This window comes from Cavia porcellus, unplaced genomic scaffold (genome assembly GCF_034190915.1).
Source record: "Cavia porcellus strain 051 isolate PalLab524CR breed Dunkin Hartley unplaced genomic scaffold, mCavPor4.1 scaffold_29, whole genome shotgun sequence".
Lineage (NCBI taxonomy): Eukaryota > Metazoa > Chordata > Mammalia > Rodentia > Caviidae > Cavia > Cavia porcellus.
The window spans coordinates 13,750,448-13,771,655 of record NW_026947512.1 but is presented as its reverse complement, the minus strand read 5'-3'; the positions used below and the strand labels follow the sequence as shown (position 1 = coordinate 13,771,655).

At 37.1% G+C, this 21,208-nt stretch overlaps 1 protein-coding gene across 11 annotated transcripts in view; it reads left to right on the top strand.

The window, feature by feature from the left end:
* Positions 1-21,208, top strand: part of Prrc2c (proline rich coiled-coil 2C) — a 78,361-nt gene that overhangs the window by 43,790 nt on the left and 13,363 nt on the right. For 10 of the 11 annotated variants that reach the window (XM_063239877.1, XM_063239880.1, XM_063239874.1 and 7 more), the window contains exons 16-25: positions 30-2,276; positions 4,076-4,284; positions 6,248-6,402; positions 7,434-8,307; positions 8,607-8,692; positions 13,057-13,245; positions 13,382-13,633; positions 15,347-15,439; positions 18,504-18,605; positions 20,929-21,130. In XM_063239877.1, coding sequence (XP_063095947.1) covers positions 30-2,276; positions 4,076-4,284; positions 6,248-6,402; positions 7,434-8,307; positions 8,607-8,692; positions 13,057-13,245; positions 13,382-13,633; positions 15,347-15,439; positions 18,504-18,605; positions 20,929-21,130 — 4,409 coding nt within the window. The remainder of the gene's footprint in view (positions 1-29; positions 2,277-4,075; positions 4,285-6,247; positions 6,403-7,433; positions 8,308-8,606; positions 8,693-13,056; positions 13,246-13,381; positions 13,634-15,346; positions 15,440-18,503; positions 18,606-20,928; positions 21,131-21,208) is intronic. The other variant, XM_063239875.1, reaches the window with a different exon arrangement.

The following is a 21,208-nucleotide window of genomic DNA, read 5'->3' as shown; positions in this document are numbered from 1 at the left end:
TTACATCCTTGCATTATCATCCTCCATAGGCCTGAAGTTGCTTTGGACCAGGAACAGATTACTGCTGCTTATTCTGTAGAACACAGTCAGTTGGAGACACATCCAAAAGCTGACTTCGTTAGAGAATCAAGTGAGACAGAAGCACCAAAATTTTTAAGCAGACCCGTGGAAGACATTAAACCTCATACTGATACAAATAAACAATCTGCTTGTTTTGAAGTACCTGATCAAAAGACCTTACCCAGTACTCCAGAAGAGCAGATTTCAACCCTAGAAAGTCAGCCCACCCCCAAAAGAAGTGTTTCTCATGGCTCTAACCTTTCTCACAAATCAGAGGAACAAAGAAGTGAGCCATCTGTAATCCTTCCTAAAGTTACTAGCAGGTGCATTGATTCAAAAGAACCAGCAGAAAGGCCAGAGGAAAAGCCAAGAAAAGATAGCTTTATACGATCTTCTGAAGGACCAAAACCTGAAAAGGTATATAAATCTAAATCAGAAACCCGTTGGGGCCCAAGGCCAAGCTCCAACAGAAGGGAAGACAGTAATGATAGACCTGTGAGAAGATCGGGTCCCATTAAAAAACCTGTACTTAGAGACATGAAAGAGGAACGAGAGCAAAGGAAAGAGAAAGAAGGAGAAAAAGTTGAAAAGGCTACCGAAAAGGCAGTAAAACCAGAAAAGACAGAAAAGAAGGATCTTGTTTCTCCTCCATCACCACCTGTAGCACCAGTTCAGCCACCATCACTTCCAACACCAGTACAACCAGAATCAGAGAAATTTCCTTCAACAGAAACTTCAACTTTGGCTCAAAAGCCGTCTCAAGATACTGAGAAGCCTTTGGAACCTGTAAGTAGTGTTCAGGTGGAGCCTGCAGTCAAAACTGTGACCCAGCAAACTGCTGCATCTCCTGCAGTCAAAGAAGAAAAACAGCCAGAGAAAGCCATTAGCAAAGATGTTGGCATAGAGAGAACTCGACCAGATTCAAGACCAGCAGTTAAAAAAGAGTCAACTTTACCCCCCAGGACCTACTGGAAAGAAGCTAGAGATAGAGATTGGTTTCCAGATCAAGGATACAGAGGTCGAGGCCGAGGTGAATATTACTCCAGAGGACGCAGCTATAGAGGCTCTTACGGAGGGCGTGGTAGGGGTGGAAGAGGACACACTCGAGATTATCCCCAGTATAGAGACAATAAGCCAAGAACAGAGCATGTGCCCTCGGGTCCTCTCAGACAACGAGAAGAAAGTGAAACGCGAAGTGAAAGTTCTGATTTTGAAATTGTACCCAAAAGGCGACGACAGCGAGGTTCAGAGACTGATACCGACAGTGAAATTCATGAAAGTGCAAGTGACAAGGACAGTTTAACCAAAAGCAAACTTTCCAAAAGAGATGATCGGTCTGAAAACAAAAAACCTCTAAAGCCTCAGCCTTCTTTCAAGCCTGAAAATCATGTTCGAGTGGATAATAGGCCACTTGAAAAGCCTTACATAAGGGATGATGATAAATCTAAACCAGGCTTCCTTCCTAAAGGAGAGCCTACAAGGCGAGGCAGAGGAGGAACATTCAGGCGAGGCGGGAGGGATCCAGGAGGCCGTCCATCACGCCCTGCCACTCTGCGCAGACCTACTTACCGGGACAATCAGTGGAACCCAAGGCAAACTGAAGCTCCTAAGCCAGAAGATGGAGAGCCACCAAGAAGACATGAACAGTTTATTCCTATGCCAGCAGATAAACGACCCCCAAAATTTGAACGAAAATTTGACCCAGCCAGAGAGAGGCCCCGAAGGCAGCGTCCCACCCGGCCACCAAGGCAAGATAAGCCTCCTCGATTTAGACGTCTGAGAGAGAGAGAAGCTGCTACAAAAACAAATGAAGTGTTGGTGCCCACAAATGGCACAGTTAATAATGTGGTTCAAGAATCAGCTAATACTGCTGGGGATATTTCTGGGAATAAGACACCAGATTTATCTAATCAAAACTCTTCAGATCAGGCAAATGAAGAATGGGAAACAGCTTCTGAAAGTAGTGATTTTAATGAGAGACGAGAAAGAGATGAAAAAAAAAATGCTGATTTGAATGCACAGGCTGTTGTAAAGGCGGGTGAGAATGTTTCACCTCCTAAGAGAGAAATAGCAAAGAGAAGTTTTTCCAGTCAGAGACCTGGAATAGATCGCCAGAATCGACGTGGCAACAATGGTCCCCCCAAATCAGGACGGAATTTCTCAGGCCCTAGGAATGAAAGAAGAAATGGCCCACCATCAAAAAGTGGAAAGAGGGGGTGAGTATTTTTTAGATATAAAATTTTCACACTACTGACATAGCTGAAAGTAAAATTCTTAGTTGAATTTATGCAAAGAGCCAATTTAAATATAGGACAAGATACTGTTCTTGAGATATTTTTCTTTGTTCTCAAAGTGTAAGGGTACTTGAGAAGAGCTGGTGTCTCAGGAGTTTTCCACTAAGTTACATCTTCCAAAAGAAGTGCATAACTTTGGAGAAATCTGCACAATGAGGAGGGACATACACAAAGTCTTTGTTAACTTGTTACTGATGGTAGTCCTCCTTAGCTTTTTCTTACCAGACTGTACCAGGTAGTTGTTCCTTGGGACAATTTTTTGATGTATTTATAGTTGGTAGTATTAGGAAGCATTATAAAGTAGCAGTTAATATTCCAGATGCCTAGATTTAAATCAGGTTCTGGTAGTTTGTAAATTGCTTCTTTACCAGTAAAATGTAATAGTACTCAGAGGAATATGTAAAGACTACTGAGATATTTGTAATGTGCTTACTAGTATGTAGTAAGCAGCCATGGTGATGATATGCTACAGTTTTAGACCAAATTCCCAGGTTTGTAGCTTGAGCTGGTAAATCTTTATTTGGACAATAGTTCACATCTTTAATCTGAATTCCTTAGTTACATTTAGTTTTTCAGATTACTATATTAATAAGGAAAATACTTCTACCTTCCAGATAATTTAGGAAAAAAAATTGTGTTTATTGAGTACCTGACTACCTCAAGTGAATCTCCCTTCTGAGCAACAAAAGTACTGAATTAATTTTTCTTTGTTAAGGCAAGGTCTCACTAGGTAATGCAGGCCAGCTTTGATCTCACTGTGTAGCCCAGGCTGGCCTCAAATTAGTAGCAATCCTCTTGCCTCAGCCGGGTGCTGGGATTACAGGAGTATGCTACCACACCTGGGTTGAATACATTTTTTACTATAACTGATTATTAAAATTTGAAGTAATACTCAAGGGAAATCTTGAACTGATTTATGTGCTATGCGGCTGGCAACAACCTTGAACCTACAGAAATAGTAGTGATTAATGATAGTTTTTTAAAAAATGTATGGCAGTCTCATTTAGAAAAAAAAATGAATTCATTCATTCTTCAACTGTGTGAAGTGGTACTAGGCACTTGGTAACGCTTTTATCTAGACTAATACTACAGGCTGCTTTGAAAGTAAATTAGCACACCCTTTCTCGTGATATATTTTCACCTGAAAAAAAAATTTTTTAAAAATCTAAAAATTGTTAGGAAGAAAGTCAGGAATGCATGTAATGTGTGAAGGGAATTTTTTCATGTTAAAGGAGTTAATATATTTACATCAGTATATAAATCTGAACTTCTAAAGAAAGTGAATTTTTCACTTTAAAAGAGGTTAATATATTTATGTCAGTATATAAATCTGAACTTCTAAAGAATGCTTTTTTAAAATTTTATTTTCATGTGCTCTACTCAGTTTTGGAGAGATCTAGTTATGAATGCTTTCGACTTGGTAGAATTACAGAAGATGTGTGCTATAAGCAATGTTAAGTAGCTCGTTTATAATACGGTAGACAAGTGAACAAAATAAAAAACTTTGGGGATAATTAGAATTCTGAAGTTTAAGTGCTGGAATGAATCCAGGTGTACTTTATTAAGAAGCTAATAAGTTTGTACCCTAAAGACTCATTAGTGTGAGACGTAGAGTTTCCTATTGTTAGTTCATCTTAAATTTTAGAAATTGCCAGTGAGGGCCTTTTTCTTCTGTTTGAATATGTTGAAATAGTAGTAATCTTCCAAATTATTTTTTCTAGGCCATTTGATGACCAATCCACAGGCACAGCCAGTGTTGAACCTGTCAGTGGCAGCTCTGCACACCACCAGGAAGGAACATCTAATGGTACAGGACCAAAAAATTCCAAGGATTCTACTGGGAAAAAAAGAGAAGACACTAAACCAGGCCCTAAAAAACCCAAAGAGAAAGTAGATGCTCTCTCACAGTTCGATCTTAACAATTATGCAAGTATGTTATACATTCATCTTATTTGTTACAGTTAAGTGGATGTTATAAAGATACCAAAAAATGAGACTTTCATGGTAGAGATAGGAGTTGATAAAACACTGGTTTGACTTAAACCAATTTTTTAGCATAGCCTTGTATATACTTGAGAAAATTTTTGTTGGAGGGACATACACCCAACACAATTGGTCTTTCTAAAAAAGACAATTGCTTAACCCATTCTTACCTTACCAACATGGGTTCTTAAGCATATGAGAAAGCACAGAAAATTTAAGTGATGACAATTATATCTGTACATACAGCTTGGTGTTTTTAAAAGGAAATAAATGCTTAACTATTTAAGATTACAAACTTGCTAAGACTGGTTTCTAAGATATGGTAATAGAGAATTAAAGGATAGAATGCAGTGTTGCTGTAGATAATTACTTAGTAAGCCATAAAATGATTGCCATGTGAAGAGTAATAAGCAATAAAAAATACTGGATAAAGAAATTATCGAGGAGAGCCTGGTGCAATGATGCATGCCTGTAATCCCAGCACTCAGGAGACTGAGGCAAGAGGATCACTGCAAGTTCCAGGCCAGCCTGGGCTACAAAGTGAGTTCAAGGCCAGCATGAATCATGTAGTGAAGCCCTGCTTCAAAAAGGACAGAAGGAAAAAAAAAAAACAAATATCTATGAAAAGGCATATATAGAAAAGTACACTGCCATTCATTCAGATGAAACTGCAGCTGAAAACACTGAGTAATCTAAATAATGGTTACATATACATAATTAAACACTGAGTAATCTAAATAATGGTTACGTATACATAATTAAACACTGATATGGGCTCTGGTCTTGGACATTATTTATTTGACCAGTTATTTTCAGATTGTGGTCCTGGGAACATTAGTCTCTCCTGAAATTTTATAGGAAATACAAATTCTTATCTACCCCAAACCTGCTAAAATCAAGAAAGTATGACAGTGGGTCATAGCAGTATCTGTTTTTCACAAGCTCTCCATGTGATTCTAATCCACAGTAAAGTTTTAGAACTACTGTTCTGTACCACTTCATTCATATGGAAAAAAAAAAGCTGATTTTAATCACGTGCTTAAGAATTTTTTATTTGGTTATTTAAAGAAGTGATTCTCAATGTGAGTGATTTTTGCATGCTAGGGGACATTTGACAGCCTCTGGAAACATTTTTGATTGTCACAGCTGTCATGGATTACTACTGACATATAATGGATAGAGGCCAGGAATTATTGAAAACACATAAAATTTATCAGCTAGAGGATTTTGAGTTTGTAAACCCATGCCACACCACATTGCATTCACATGGAACTATCACATTAATTTCATGTTTTTAGCAAGGACACATTGTAGACAGGAATATGAAAAATGGATCAATTGCTAGTGCTAAATCGAGCTAAATGACACCTCCTTTAACAAATCAGCTATGAGCTTATTTTACCCTTTGAAAAAGAAAAATAATAGTAATATCCAGTTCTTAGAATAGTGAGTTGCAAATGAGTTGAAGTAATGTTATTTTTAAAGCACTATGTAGATCTAAGGCAAAGAGATAGAGGTTACATAGAGGATAATTTTAATGTTGCTTAAGGAAAAACACACACTCGTGCCATACAGTTTTGGTACTTTATTTGGGAGCTTTGTGAAATTTTTCCATAAGTCTTTGAAATCTTCAAATCTTACTATTGCCTGGCCATGTTATAGCATGTGAAATAGGTTATTACCACTGATGGCAAACTAATATGATACATACAGCCTGCTGAGGTGTGTGTGCCATAGGTTCATCACTACTAGCTTTTACTGTAAATTATATAAACTCTTGGTTTTTGTTTTTGTTTTTGTTTTTTTTGTTTTGTTTTTTTTTTTTTTTTTTGGCTAAATAAATACACTGGACATCATTACTCTTTAATTTGAAACAAAGAATATACTTAAATCATTTTTCACACTTGTAGGTGTTGTTATAATTGATGATCACCCTGAGGTAACAGTAGTAGAAGACCCTCAGTCAAATCTGAATGATGATGGTTTTACTGAAGTGGTATCTAAAAAACAACAGAAACGTTTGCAGGATGAGGAACGCCGAAAGAAGGAAGAACAAGTCATACAGGTTTGAAGCTCTTTTCAGTTTATCACTAGTTAAGAATGCTGTCCATAGTATGTTAGAAGATGGTTGAGGTTTCCATCTACTACAAAAACAAGTCTATTTTATTACTCAAGTGATAAAAATTATTCCATCTTCAGAGCTTTCAACTATTTTGACCAGAACGTAAGTAAATTTTAAATGATACACAACCATTGTAGCTTGCCATTTGCCAGAAAGCAGACCATCTTTACTTGAATTCAGTGATATACTTATCTGTTGGTATTGGTCATGTTATTTGCCCCCTGACCAATTAATTTTAAATTATCTTAGAAGCTGGGTATGGTGAAGCACACCTGTAATCCCAGCACATGGGAGGCTGAGACAGGAGAATCACAGTGAGTTTGAGGCCAGAGTGAACTACATAGCCAGTTGAAGACAAGCCTAAACCACATAGTAAGACCCTGCCTCAAAAAATAAAACAAAACAGTTATCCTGGAAATCTAATAAATACAGTGTCATGATCCAATAGGTTAAAAATTTTTGGCCTAAAAATGTTCTTGTTATTACTTAAATTGGTTTATTTTAAAATACAAAGGATAAATTATTGAGTTGAAGTTGAACCCATACCTCCTGTAACCAGATACTTTCAGAGGGAATTTATTGAGTAGTTGGTTAAAGTAGCAGTACATATACCTTCTTTGGCAAGCCACACTCCCAGAATCAGTGTTTTTGTGGCATTTGTGAGTTAATTTGAGACCTGTAAGTAGCTTTTTTGTTAACTCAGATCAAGTTTTGCTGTCAAGTAAAACTGCAAATGTTTTTTAGTTTTTTAATTTTGGAAGAATTGAAAGTATCAAACTGCATAACAAAAATACATAATATATATTTGTTGTTTTTGTCTTGGCTTTTAGTTTGTAGCAACTTTGACATTCCTGCTTATGAGTACACTTGTATAAAAGTAAAAATGAATTAGGTAGTTTTGTTAGACATTGTATGCATAAACTATTGCTTTCAGCTACATTGTTGACAAAAGTAATTTCTACCAATTATTTAAGGTCTGGAACAAAAAGAATGCAAATGACAAAGGAAGAAGTCAGACTTCTAAGCTTCCTCCTAGATTTGCCAAAAAACAGGCCACTGGAACCCAGCAAGTCCAGCTTCCAGTGTCAGCCCTGGCTGCAGTTCCAGCTCCATCTTCCACCTCAGCTCCGGTTCTAGCATCACCTGCACCTCCAGTTACAGCCTCAACTGCAACTGTCGTTGTGACATCACCTGCAGTGCTCGTGTCAGCCCCAACCCAAGCTCCAGTACTGCCCTCCACCTCAGTTCCAGTTCCCACTTCCACATCAACCCCGGTTTCATCCTCTTCTGCAGCTCCAATCACATCCTCTTCCTCAGCTTCGGTCTCCATCCCAGCTCCAACTCCTATCCTTGCCTCTGTTTCAGCCCCAGCGTCCGTCCCTATACTTACCCCAGCCTCAATTCCTATCCTTGCTTCAGCCTTAGTACCAGCTTCTGCTCCACCTCCAGCCACAGCAGTCTCGGCTTCAGCTGTGCCAGCTGTCTCACCCCCAGCTGCCTCAGCTTCAGGTTCAGTGGCCGCGGTCCCACTTGCCTCAGCTCCAGCCCCAGCCCCAGCCCCAGCCCCAGTCCCAGTCCCGGCCCCAACCCCAGCCCCCACTCCCAGTGCTCCAGCACAGACTCAAGCCCAGACCCACAAACCAGTTCAGAATCCCCTACAGACTTCACAGTCTTCAAAACAGCCACCACCTTCCATCAGGCTGCCTTCAGCTCAGGCACCTAATGGCACAGATTTTGTGGCCCCAGGGAAGTCCATCCAGACTCCACAACCACACGACAGTCTGACAGCTGAACTGTGGGATAACAAAGTGGCCCCACCAGCTGTGCTGAATGACATCTCTAAGAAGTGTAAGTTATACAGTGGACTTTTTTCTTGCCATTTTTTTAAGCACATATCTGTAAAAGTAATTCTTAGCTTTCTTTCTTAAACTGCTTGTTTCTAAAGTAAGCATATTTAACAACTGTGTTATGTTTTTTGGACACGTGTTTGTAGGCCAATACAATTGATGGAGCTTTATTTTGGCATTTAAGATTGTGTATGAATATGAAGTCATTGTTTTATTATCTTGTTATCTTTTCAGGAAAGGGTTAAATGGACAGCAGAGTCTAGATATTGAGGGTCATGTTTTTTATGGCTTCTTTTGCAGTAGGTCCCATTAGTCCACCTCAACCACCTTCAGTCAGTGCATGGAATAAGCCCTTAACTTCGTTTGGATCCGCTACTTCATCAGAGGTAGGAATAGACTTCTTTTTTTAAAAACAAGTTCTCAAAGTTTAACATTTTCTGGGGATTTAGCTCAGTCGGATAAGCACCTGCCTGGCAAGCGTGAGGTCCTGAGTTCAATCCCTGGTACAAAAATAAATAAATAAAAATTTAACATACCTCAGAATCACCCAAAAGGCCATTAATACAGATTTCTAAGATTCTTACTCATTGGTCTGGGTTGGAGACCCAAGTATGATTCTAAGTTTCCTAGTGATGTTAATGCATCTCTCATTTATTTAGACTTAAGGTTAAAACATGTGTTTTAGCCTCAAGAAAAGACCTTGTGTTACAGAATAAACACAGTTAGCTGTATTCTGTAGCTTCGGGATTTCTACCAGAAATACTTACAAAGAGTTATATGACCCTTTCATCATAATTTACTAATACATGAATGTTAATAAGTGACTGTTTAAGTGTTTCTTTCTTCATTCATTGCATGAACATTTGTCAGGTACTTGCCATACACCAGGTACTTTTATAACTTGTGAGCTTGCAAAACTAGAGCTAAAAACACCAGAAAAGGCCATGTTATCATACAATGAATAATACATAATATGCTTCATGGGGATCATTGCTAAGGAGAAAAGCAAAACAGAGAAGGTGTATAAGAAATTTTCCAAGGAAGTAGAGATAATTTAAAGTAGGGTGACCAGGAAATCTTACTTAGGTGATATTTAAATTCAAGCTTTGAAGAATACAAGAGAACAAGCTATTCAAATGTCTGAATGAGAACATTTCCAGGTTCTACAAGTAGGGATTATAAAAGACACGAGACAGGAGTATGTCTGGTGTTTTTGAGGAAATTCAGGGAAGCCCATGTGACCAGAGTGAAGGAAGACATGGAGAGAGAATAAAGTTAGGGAATCAGTAGGAAGTGAACCTATTGGGATTTTGTATAAGCTGGGAGACTGCTGGTGGGTTTTGAGTAACGAAGTGACTTTAAAGTTTGTTCTATTAAGAATAAGGGAGTAGGGCCCAGGGATATAGCTCAGCAGGCCTAGCGCCTGCCTGGGAAGTGTGGGTTCCTGATTTCAATTGTCAGTACTAAAAAATAAAAGGGAAAAGAAACAGAGGGAGCAGGACTAGAAGCTAGTGCTATTACAGTTATTAATCAGATGATAATAATTTATACCAGGGAAATGGTATTAAGAAATAACTCGGCTTCTGGGTATTTGAAGATTAAACTGATTAATTGTGGGATTTTAAGAAAAAGAAGAGAGTCAGTTTTCTCAAGGTTTTGGCTTGAGCAACAGGAAGGATAAAATTCCTGTCAGTTAAAATTGAGAAACTTAATGACCAGGATTTGGAAAGAGAATAATAAGAGTTATTTGAGACATGTTAGATTTTAGATGTTCATTAAACATGTAAGTGAAAAAGTCTCGTAGGGTATTAGATATATGTCTGTAGTTCAGAAATGATCATCTTCTAGTTACAAACTTATTAGGACATATGAGCTAAGTATACCTTTTTTAAAAGAAAAGACATAATGTTGTGTTTAACTTCCTCAAATTATTCCCCTTGGCTTTTCTTATTATTCTTGCCACTTTCTGAAGTATTTCTGGAAGTATTGTTTTGTTTCTTTGTGTGCTCATGCTTCAGTGTGCTCAATCCAGTTGTGTACCTTTCATGGTTATTTTGATTTTGGGGGAAAAGCCAGAAACCATATGGTGTCAGTTTCTGTGAATTTTTACATGTCTGCCTTCCTTTTGCATTGACTGTATTTTTAATCTTCCCTGGTAAAGACACTCAAGAACTATGTGGTAAGTGTACAAAGTGACGAGAATATGGGATAAGTAAGTGAGGGAAGTATTTTGAAGGGGATTAATGACAACAGATCTTGTTCGTTGAAAATAAAGTTTTGTTCTGATACCTGTTTTATCTAAGAATTTTTTATTGATATCTTATATTCCAAATAACTACTTTGAGGATATCAATACACAGTGTACTATTGTTACTCCATTTTTAATAAAATTTTGTCTTATTTCATAAAGTGAAAAATAGTTTTAAAAAATGACAGCGTATCATTTATTGTGATAATTTTTTGATTAAATTTAAAATAGTTTTTGATCAGCCCTTGCAGCTTATACTTAGAGCAGACTGGTTCTACAAGATCACTAAGAATGAGTTAAGAGATAATTTGAGAAGGAAATGTAATGCTAAGTGTTGGGGCTTTCTAGCACAGTAAATGCTAGAGATGGAGAAGTGAGTGATTAATTAAGTATCCTAAAATCCGAGTGAAAAGGGAGTTTTAAGCCAAACATAGTGGTGCACACCTGTAATGCCAGTACTGTAGGCTCTGGGGCAGGAGGATCTCAGCAAGTTGCAGGGCTCCCTAGGCCAGCCTTAATACTTAGTGAGACCTTATCTCACAAAACCAAAGAAAAAAAAAGGGCTATGTTAAATAATGTCAGATGCTGCTGGTGGCAGGTAAAATGATACAGGCACTGAATTGGTGGAGTTAATGATACGGGGTCACTGAAAACTTAGACAAAAGCAGTGTTGAAAGAAAATGTATGTAAAAGGCTGGTTGTAGTGAATTTAATTAAAATTGAAGGAAATATGAGTATAAGCAACTTGAGAGCACAATCTTAATGCTGTGTTAACGTTTTGTTCAAACCATTGATGAGCTATGAATTCAATTCCATGGTGATCCCGTAAGATTATATCATCTGTCACTGCTTCACTTGACTAGCCTTAAAAAAAAAAAAGATTGTATCATCTGTGACATCATGGGAGTCTTAGTGTATATAAATACCTTTTGATATTTGCACGCACACACAGAAAAGTTGCCGAGTGGTGCATTTCAAAATGTATCCTATTATTAAACAATGCAGGACTGTAGTTTATGCTATAAAAGACTACAGAGAAATGAAACAGTACATGAGGTTGAAAGGGGTTGATTACTGTGTTGGTTTTGATTTGGGTTTTATTTAGTCTTTCCAATACCCTCCCATGCCACTCCAATTTTCTTACCTAGTAGGCCTGGCATAAGCCTTTCTTGTTTTGATATTAAAGTTCAGAAAACTTTTTGTACAACTAGAATCAAGGATCACTGCATTCAATATGTTCAGTACTTAAAAATGTCAGTTGAATAGTTCTTCTACCTGTTTGTATTGATATTATTAATCATAAGAACATTTGTTATATACAAAGTTGAATATGTTTCATGCTGATATAAAGGACAGAATAGACAGTTTGTTTTTCATGTTTCTTAGCTGCCAGGTTTATGAGAAAAAAGGTGTTTACTTGTTCTTAGCTTTAGTTAATGGTGGTGTCTTAGTTTTCTCTCACACTGTCTTTATTTGTATTTATGTTTTCTGGATAGAAATATTTTTGTGTGAATGTTATATCTTCTGATGAAATTTTAAGTTAGCAAAGTTAAAATGTTTCACAAGATGAGAATTCCTTGAAGGGACTTTTTTCTTGAATGACTACCAAAACAAAGTCATTATTATTCCTTGTTTTGTATATATTTTTATAAACGTTTTTAAAAGGTAGTTTTAAAACTTACATTTCTTAATAGCCATCAACTGTCAACCTATTATTCATCTGTATATGAGTTCTGAGTTTTGTACATAATTGTTTTCAGTCATTACTGAATTTTGCTCTTTTAATATTAATTGTACATTTATAACTAACTGATAATAGAATTTCAACACTGAACAAAGTAAAGAGATTTTTATTCTAATGTACATTAAATACATTTGCCTATATTGGAAAGTGAGTATAAAATGACATTGTTACACTAAAATAGATTTACCATTGACAGTGTAATTAACCAGACCAGTGTAATTAATTTGGGAATGCCGAAAATAGTATGAACTAATAAGTAAAAATACAACAGTATCCTAAGTTCACTCAAAACAAATTACTCTATAGATTTTTCTGCTGTAGAAAAATCGTATTTTGGGTTTTTCGGTTGTTTTTGTTTTGGGGGTTTTTTGGTATTGAGACTCAAAACTACGACCTTGTTCTTGTCAGGCAGGCACTGTGCCACTGAGCTGTATCCTACCCCCACCCCCCCTTTTCAGTATTATGGCTTACTGTAGAAAAATGAAATCTGTAGCAATGATTTCTAGTTACATAGTTATGTAGAGTATGTATTTATGATGTATCCATTTTTTTATCATTTATAATTTCCCCTCAGATTTTCAAAATCCTGGAGTTTAACTTAAATGTTGTCCTTCACTCTTTTTTTCATATTTCACTAGTAAAATTATGACATTATTTAAGAAACAGGCCACCGATTTGTGAAATATAAATCATTTTGTGTAATGTAAAATTTGTTTGGTTTAATAGCAGGGTTTTAAATTTTGTTTTATTTTCACTAGGGAACAAAGAATGGTCAAGAGAGTGGTGTTGAAATCGGAATTGACACCATTCAGTTTGGTGCTCCAGCTTCAAATGGGAATGAAAATGAAGTTGTTCCAGTGCTTTCAGAAAAATCTACTGACAAAATTTCTGAACCTAAAGAACAACGGCAGAAACAGCCACGAGCAGGACCTATCAAAGCCCAGAAGGTAACTGTATGATTGTAGTTGAAGTGTAATTTTTGACAGCACCACTAACACAGGGAGTGAATAGTTTTAAAATTGAATTTAATTGTTTGTTAACGTCTTTCATTGTAATGCATGTTGTCATAAATGTAAACTTTAGCTTCCAGATTTGAGTCCAGTAGAAAACAAAGAACATAAACCTGGGCCCATTGGAAAGGAACGTTCCTTAAAAAATAGAAAAGTAAAAGATGCCCAACAGGTGGAGCCAGAAGGACAAGAGAAGCCAGCATCCTCTGCTGTGAGAAGCACAGATTCTGTCACAGTGAAGGAAACTAAAGCAGTTTCAGAAATGTCTGCAGAAATAGGAACCATGATCTCCGTGTCTTCTGCAGAATATGCCACTAATGCAAAGGTAGGCCTCTAGCAATTACTGCTTTGGTTGATGCGTGGACCGTGGCCCAGATGAGAAAATGGCAACACTGGTTTTGGAGCTTCCCTCCCACCACAGAAATAATATTTTTCATCTGTAAGTTATTTTTTACTTCTACAGAGAAGACTTTATTTCATGGTGCCACCTGTGTGATAAAAAGAAATTCTTTACAGTAAATTATATTTCTTTTGGCGGGGGACTTTACTCTTTTTTTTTTTTGGTCTTTTTCGGTTTTTATCGGTACCAGGGATCAAACTCATGACTGCCTGCTTACAAGGCAGGCGCTTATGCCGCTGAGCTAAATCCCCAGCCCGGGGCTTTACTCTTAATGCTGGACAATTTCAGTAGTTACAATGAAAAAATGTGTTCACAAACTCAGAACACTTTTCTTTAGGTTTATAGTACTACCCTGCTACTTTTATTTTGCTAGTGGCAGTGTGGTGCTTTACCTTGCCTATTACTGAGAGTCTGAGTTTAAGAAATGAGGCAAAATTTTAGTAAGTTCAAATATAGTCAGTTTCTTTCATTGCTGGAGCATGAAGGATATTAACTTGATTTAGGAGCCACAATGAATGAAAGATATCTTTAAAACTACTGTCAGCCGTCTGTATCTAGGGTAAGCATCTATGGCTTTACCCAACCAAGAATCAAAAATTATCTCTACACTGAACATGCCTGGTATTTTTTCTTATTATTCCTCAACAATACAGTTTAATGACTATTTGCATAGCATTTGCCTTGTATTAAGTATATGTATGTAAGTAATCTCAGCCAAGTTAAATTATGATAGAGGATCCATCTAAGTTTTATGTATACCACTTATGTACTAAGCTTGAGCATCCATAGATTGGGGTTTCTGTAGGGAGTCCTGCAACCAGTCCCCTACAGATAACAAAGAGGACAACTTTATTCATTAAGTCAAGTTACATTAAGTGACTGTGGTAACAGCACGTTTATATCTGTTGTCTTGTGTTCACTCCAGGGCATACAGTATATTCGCTGAAAAGGAAGGTGAATGTGATCTTTTCTTTCCCCAGTAGAGAGGGGCATTGAGAAAGGCTCTCACTGTACACTTCAGGCTGGCCTTCAGCTTGTGTAGCTCAGTCTGCTTCCAACTCGGGATGATCCCTCTGCCTCAGCCTCCCTAAGTGCTGAGGTTTCAGCTGTGTACACTATGCTGGCTTAATCTTTTATATTATTTGAATATCGGGCTCTTCAATTACCATGCAAATGAATCGACATAGGTGAAAACTCAGGTGTCCGTTGCCACTGTACTTAAAGAAGAGGTTGATGATAGTAAAGAGTATATACTTAAATATAATTTATTTTAACAACTGATATTTTGATATTTACATTCTTTTAAAGAGAAGACAAACAATCATTGATAGCTCAACAGTGTGGGAAACACCTCAATAACTTGTTTTAATAATCCAAAAACATTCAGCACTGTTGACAGCTCTTAGTACTGTGCAGTGCAATTTTAAATATGTATAGGAGCTCAGTAGTAGTTTAAATATTATCATTTTAATGAGGGGATCTGTGTTACATTACCTGACTGTCAATCTGTGTAAGATTTAAGTGAGATGTCTGCCTTTTCTTTCTGTTTTCCTCCAAAACTTTACAACTATTAAGCTATCCTTTAAAGGTGACTGGGTATTTCACTTTAAAACTTTTTTCCATGTTACTCTTCCACAGGAGTCTGTAACAGACTATACTACACCTTCTTCTTCTCTCCCTAACACTGTGGCTACTAATAATGCAAAGATGGAGGATACTTTGGTTAATAATGTAAGTAACCAATCTGAGGTTTGGCAGATTTGGATAGGAACCTGACTGCTGTTCTCTAGTAATGACCAACATTCAGATCTTACCAGTGAAAGAGTTGATTGCCCATTTGTTTTAGGAGCACTGAGGTACATTATTACTAGTAAAAATAATCATAGCCAGCCATTTTACTTTTCCCTAAAAGTCATCGGCTTCCTATTTAGGATGAAGGCTTGAGGTGCTTAGCCTTGATTTCATGAGGACTAATGCTCTTACTCTCTTCTCAGTAAGAATTTTTGTTCTTAGCTATCACATTCTACAAACTGACCACTTTATTTGGTGACTTTGTTAACAGATGATACCTGTTTATAATGCAGTGAAACCTTACTCATTTAAGATAAGTAGAATCAAGAGACAACTATAATGCTTCTGAGGAATCAATTTTTTTTAATTAAAAAATATGTAGCTGGCATGGTGGAACACACCTGTAATCTCAGCAAACTCAGGAGACTAAAGCCGGAGGATCATGAGTTTAAGTTCTTTAAAAATGGCCAGGGATGTGGCTCTTGGTCCTAGGTTCCTCCCCCAAATACTGGCAAGTACATGTGCCTGTGCCTGTGTGTGTGTAGATTAAGCTATAATACATGATACTTTGGTTCCTAAATACTGTAACACCCCGTGATGTTGTCATGCTGTGAATTAAGCTCTCATTTCCCAGAGCAGCGATGTTATAATTTAAGATTGTGTTAGAAGTTAGTAATACATCATTTCGCCTATCTCACTAACTGAAAGACAAAAATTATACATTTTACAATGTTAGATAACTTGCTGTGGACATATGATATACTTTGGAATATTATATTAGAAATTGTGTGTCCTCTAATTGGGAGGCAGATAATGGTAGAAATTTGATCACTTACTCTCTTTTTAAATATAGCTCCCTGTAATCAAAGTCTGTGAGACTAAAATGTTACTAGTTTCAAAATATTTTTTAGAGATAAATATTTGTTGAAAGGGTTTTACTTACTGTTTTGAGTATAGAAATCTTTCATTTTTGTCTTATTTTTTGCCCTTGTGCTGTCTGTTATTTCCTCTGGCTTCCCATACATGCAATTTAGAAAGGTGAGCTGTATTTTGGGTACTTAAGCCAACTTGTGTAGTTCAGGTGAAAGACTTGACAGCACAGCTGAGAAACAGAGGGGTTTGAATCACGTTACTTTCTCTGGATGATAAGACCTCTGCAAGATCTAATTAATAATATTTGCCCAGGTTTCATATGTTAAAAATAGTTCATGTGCTAAATTCTTTCCCCATACCAACTTTCTGAGATTGATGTAATTTTTTTTTTTTTTTCTTTTACCCCGGGAGTGGGGATCAAACTCAAAACCGCCTGCTTGCAAGGCAGGTGCTTATGTTGCTGAGCTAAATCCCCAGCCCCCTGATGTAAATATTTTTACAAGTTTCCCAAGTAATGGAGAACTTGAGAAAGAACTTCCTTTCAGTTTGAATTCTGGTGTCACTAGTAGTCCCTGTCAAATATTGAATGAGCGAAGTCTCAAAGATTAATTTTACATTAATTGTGTCTTTTCTCATTAAAAAAAAATAGGATATTTCTGTAATTACTTTTTCAAGAATATATGTAGCAGTCTCTACCAGTCTGTCCACTGAAAGTACCCATGTCCTTAAAATGTTGTCATTGAAAATACTCAGATGAAGCCAGGCATGGTGGTGCATACCTGTTAGCCCAGCACGCAAGAGGCTGAGGTAGGCGGCTCACTGAGGCCAGCCTGGGCTGCATAAGGAGTTCAAAAGCAGCCTGAACTGCGTAGCAAGACCGAGTCTCAAAAAGCAAAAGAATAATAATAGAGAAAATATTTAGATGAGCATTTTAATGGTTTCTGTGATCTGTACTACTAATTAGTGTGGAGACTTGTACATTGATAACTCCTGGAGTCTCCTGTGTAAGTGAATACTCTGTTTGATTATTAGTATGTATCTAATGTATATATAAAAAGATTACCAGTTTGGGTTTGGGAGCATTTGAAATGGTCATTGGTTTGGAATGATTAAACAGTGCTGTTTATTTGTGCCTAGTAAGTGATTCTGAGCTTAATGTGTTAAAGACAAATGTCCTACATAGGAAAATTTTAGGGACTTTCTGAAAATGTTATTTTTTTTATTAGCCCGTTTGTGGCTTCCATTTTGTGCATAGCACTTTTGTCCTTTTCAAGGATTGTATTTTAGGCTTCTTTTTAGTAAGGCTTAGTGCAGTTTTGTTTTACTCAGTTAACTGATACTTAAAAATCATTTACATATTTTGAATGCCAGAAGGCTCACCATTAAGTAGGCCATACTAGCACAAATCTATATTAGATAGTTCATAATATCACAGAATGGGTACCTAGAAACCCCTGAAATCCCAGCCTTCTTACCTCAACAGCTAAGTGAACTGTCAAAACCAAACATTCAGTAGGTAGTACATAATGAAATCCCAAGATCCGGAGACTTGGAAGAAAGAAGAGATACAGGTAGTTTGTTAGTAGTGTCTTTAAGTTTCTAACAGTGCTTGGCATTGTTTTACTACCCTAGCTAAATAGCTTGGTTGGTATAATAGCTTAGTATCCTGCACTTCGCCTCAGACATCACTTTGTTTTCACAGTCATGCTAATAATTCTGACAGAACCTGTGCACCCCGGTGTGTGGTGGAAAGTGTGTTCCTTAGAGAGTTACTGTGCAGTTTGCCGCTCAGCGGCAGCAGCACATGGGAGTAATTTGAAATACAGGTGTTCCAGGCTTTAGCACAAGCCACCTGAGTCAGAAACCTGCATCTTAACAGCAGCCCTGGTGACTCTGATGCATTTTAAAGGGGGAGAAGCTCCACCTTCCAGTGTCTACCTTGTGTTTGAGATAAATACTATTTCTTTTAGCATCGTAACTGTTGTAAACAGTGTAGCTGTTAAGTAATCTGATATTCCTGTTGGCTCTGATGAAAAATAAACACCACCCTTACAGTACATTAGCACTGCCAGTAATGGAGCTTTTGTGGCAGCCTTAGTTAGACTGTGATGTGTGTTGCTTGCCTTTTCAGGTGCCCTTGCCCAACACCCTTCCCCTCCCTAAGCGGGAGACTATACAGCAGAGCTCCGGCCTGACCTCAGTACCTCCCACTACTTTCAGCCTCACCTTCAAGGTATGTGTGACGAGATCTGTCTCTAAGGGTCCTTCGTTTTGCATGCTGGAGGACATATGTTAGCAATATTCTTTGGATACTTCTATTAATTTTATGTTGCAAGCTACAGTATTATGCTGAGGAAATGTCAAATTACACTTTAAAATTTTACTAGCTTTTTAAAACTTTTAGTGAGGTATAATTAATGCCTGCAAGCAAATTTTGTCTTCAAAAATATAGCGTATTCATAATTTGTGATTATTGGCATTGAGTTCTTCAGAGGTTTTAATTGTGGCATATATTAGTTATATACAAAAATAGTACTTTGTAAGTGGGCAAAACATTTTAACTCTTTAGAGTTGAGGTATTAGTTTGTATTTTCATCTACTTGTAATTTTAAGTGATGTTAATTCTTTTTTATAATTGAGTTAAGACTACTTGAAATTTGTCTCATTGATGCTATATTCATTGTCTCAGCAAGTGTCATGCAGCTGGGGCTGGGGATTTAGCTCAGTGGCATAAGCGTCTGCCTTGCAAGCAGGCAGTCATGAGTTCAATCCCTGGTACCGATAAAAAGGAAAAAGACAAAAAAAAAGTGTCATGCAGCTATTCCTAATGCTGCGCTAGTTGATGGTGAATCTTTGGATGTTGATCAGCAAGTAAAGGAAGCTACATTGTTCTGCCATGCAGCTAGCATTCATTCACAACTCTTGAGTCCCCAGTTTCCTGATCGCTTCTGTCCCTTTCCTTCCAATTGCTTCACAAAAGGTTTAAAAATACAAGTTTGAGACTATTAAATTTTTTAAGACAACAGCTTCTGCTTTATAGCACTCATTTTTACTACTGTCAATTCCTTTTGAGTTTTTGCTGTTTTTCCACTTGAATGATTTCATCTCAACCTAGGCTTTGACTGATAATTTATGTAATTGTTACTATTTTACTTTAAAATCTAATTTGACCTAAGCAAATACAGTGTCATCATTACATTTTTAGTTTCCCTATATTTTCCAGCATTTTTGCTACTTTAGAAATGTAATAAAATGCCATTTACAATGTTATGCTCTGTAGATTACAGTTTAATAATCTATTTGTTGTCAACAGAACAGTGCTCTAACCCACAAATCTCATGTGATACAAGTAAACTGCTTTCACTTCCTAGGCTTTTATTTTAAAATTTATTTGAAATCAGCACGGTAATTCTGAGAAAAGGAAAAAGTCTTAACTAAAACAAAAATTTCCTAGGAAAAATTCAAATTTTAGAAATTACCACTTAAATAAACCACAGACTTCGTAACAATGTTACTAAAAACGATGCTTGTAAAAAGTACCCTCATGTGAGTGATTATTAGCTGGATCATACTGATCATGGGTTTTCTTTTTAGTACAGTATTTCCTCAGGTAATACTGAAAACTTCAGACTTTGCATATTCATTCTCATTAAAATAGCTTCAGGGTATCATAATTTAATTCAGATGGTGTACAGTTTAGAATTTGCTGGTTACGTGTAGTTATTGAGCACTTAATCTATGGCTAGTCCAAATTCAGGTGTGTTGTAGCAGTAAGAAAGTAGATACTGCGTCTGAAATTTTTATGTTAAAAAGTACGTATTTTATGTTGATTATTGCAATGGAGTTGAATAAAATGTCAAAATGTTACCTCTTTGTTTTTATGTTTTTAAAAGCTACTAGAAAACTTTTAATTACATATAGGTTGTATTTTTATAATGTCTTAACATTGTGAGTAGTTCTGCCTTGAATAGGTTGAGAGAAAATGTGTTTTGTGCCATTTAAATGCCTGGTATGGTGGCTCTTGCCTGTGTAATCTCAGCACTTGGGAGGCTGAGACAGGAGAATGAAAAATTTGAGGCCAGCTGGGCTACCTAGTTAGTTTTAAGCTAGCCTGGGTTACACAGTGAGATCGTTGTCCAAAAAAACAAAGTCACAATTCAGATGGCGACAACAAAGGGACATTAGATTTTTTTTACTCACCAGTAGGGGGTGGAATTTATGTTTAGGTAATACTAAGGTTCCTTAGTGGAAAAGTTCTGTACAATTCCAGCACTCAGCCAGGCTGTGCTACACAGTGAGTTCTAGATCAGCCTAAATCACATCATGATCCCTGCTTCAAAAAACCAAAGGATAAAATAGTCATTTGTAGAAACAGTTGAGTTACTGCCCCCTGCCCCACATATGCAGTTTGACTAAAGAAGCAAAGAAAGAGGCAAGTAAAATTTGAAAGCTGTAGATGTTATTTACTTTTGTAGCTTTTGTGTATGAGTGTATGTTTTTATATTAATTCTGCATTAACATGTTTTCCTTCTCAACAAATGACCATTTTGTTGTAGATGGAGTCTGCACGCAAGGCCTGGGAGAATTCTCCAAATGTAAGAGAAAAGGGTTCTCCAGTGACTTCTGCAGCGCCCCCTATTGCCAGTGGAGTCAGCAGCAGCGCCAGCGGACCAAGCACCGCCAATTACAGCTCCTTCTCCAGTGCCTCTGTGCCTCAGATTCCTGTGGCTTCAGTAACTCCTACAACATCACTGTCAGGTAGAACTTTTTGTGCCTTTCCTTGAACACCTTTTTTGGGGTTGTTTTTGTTTGGTTTTTGTGGTGCTGGGAGTTGGC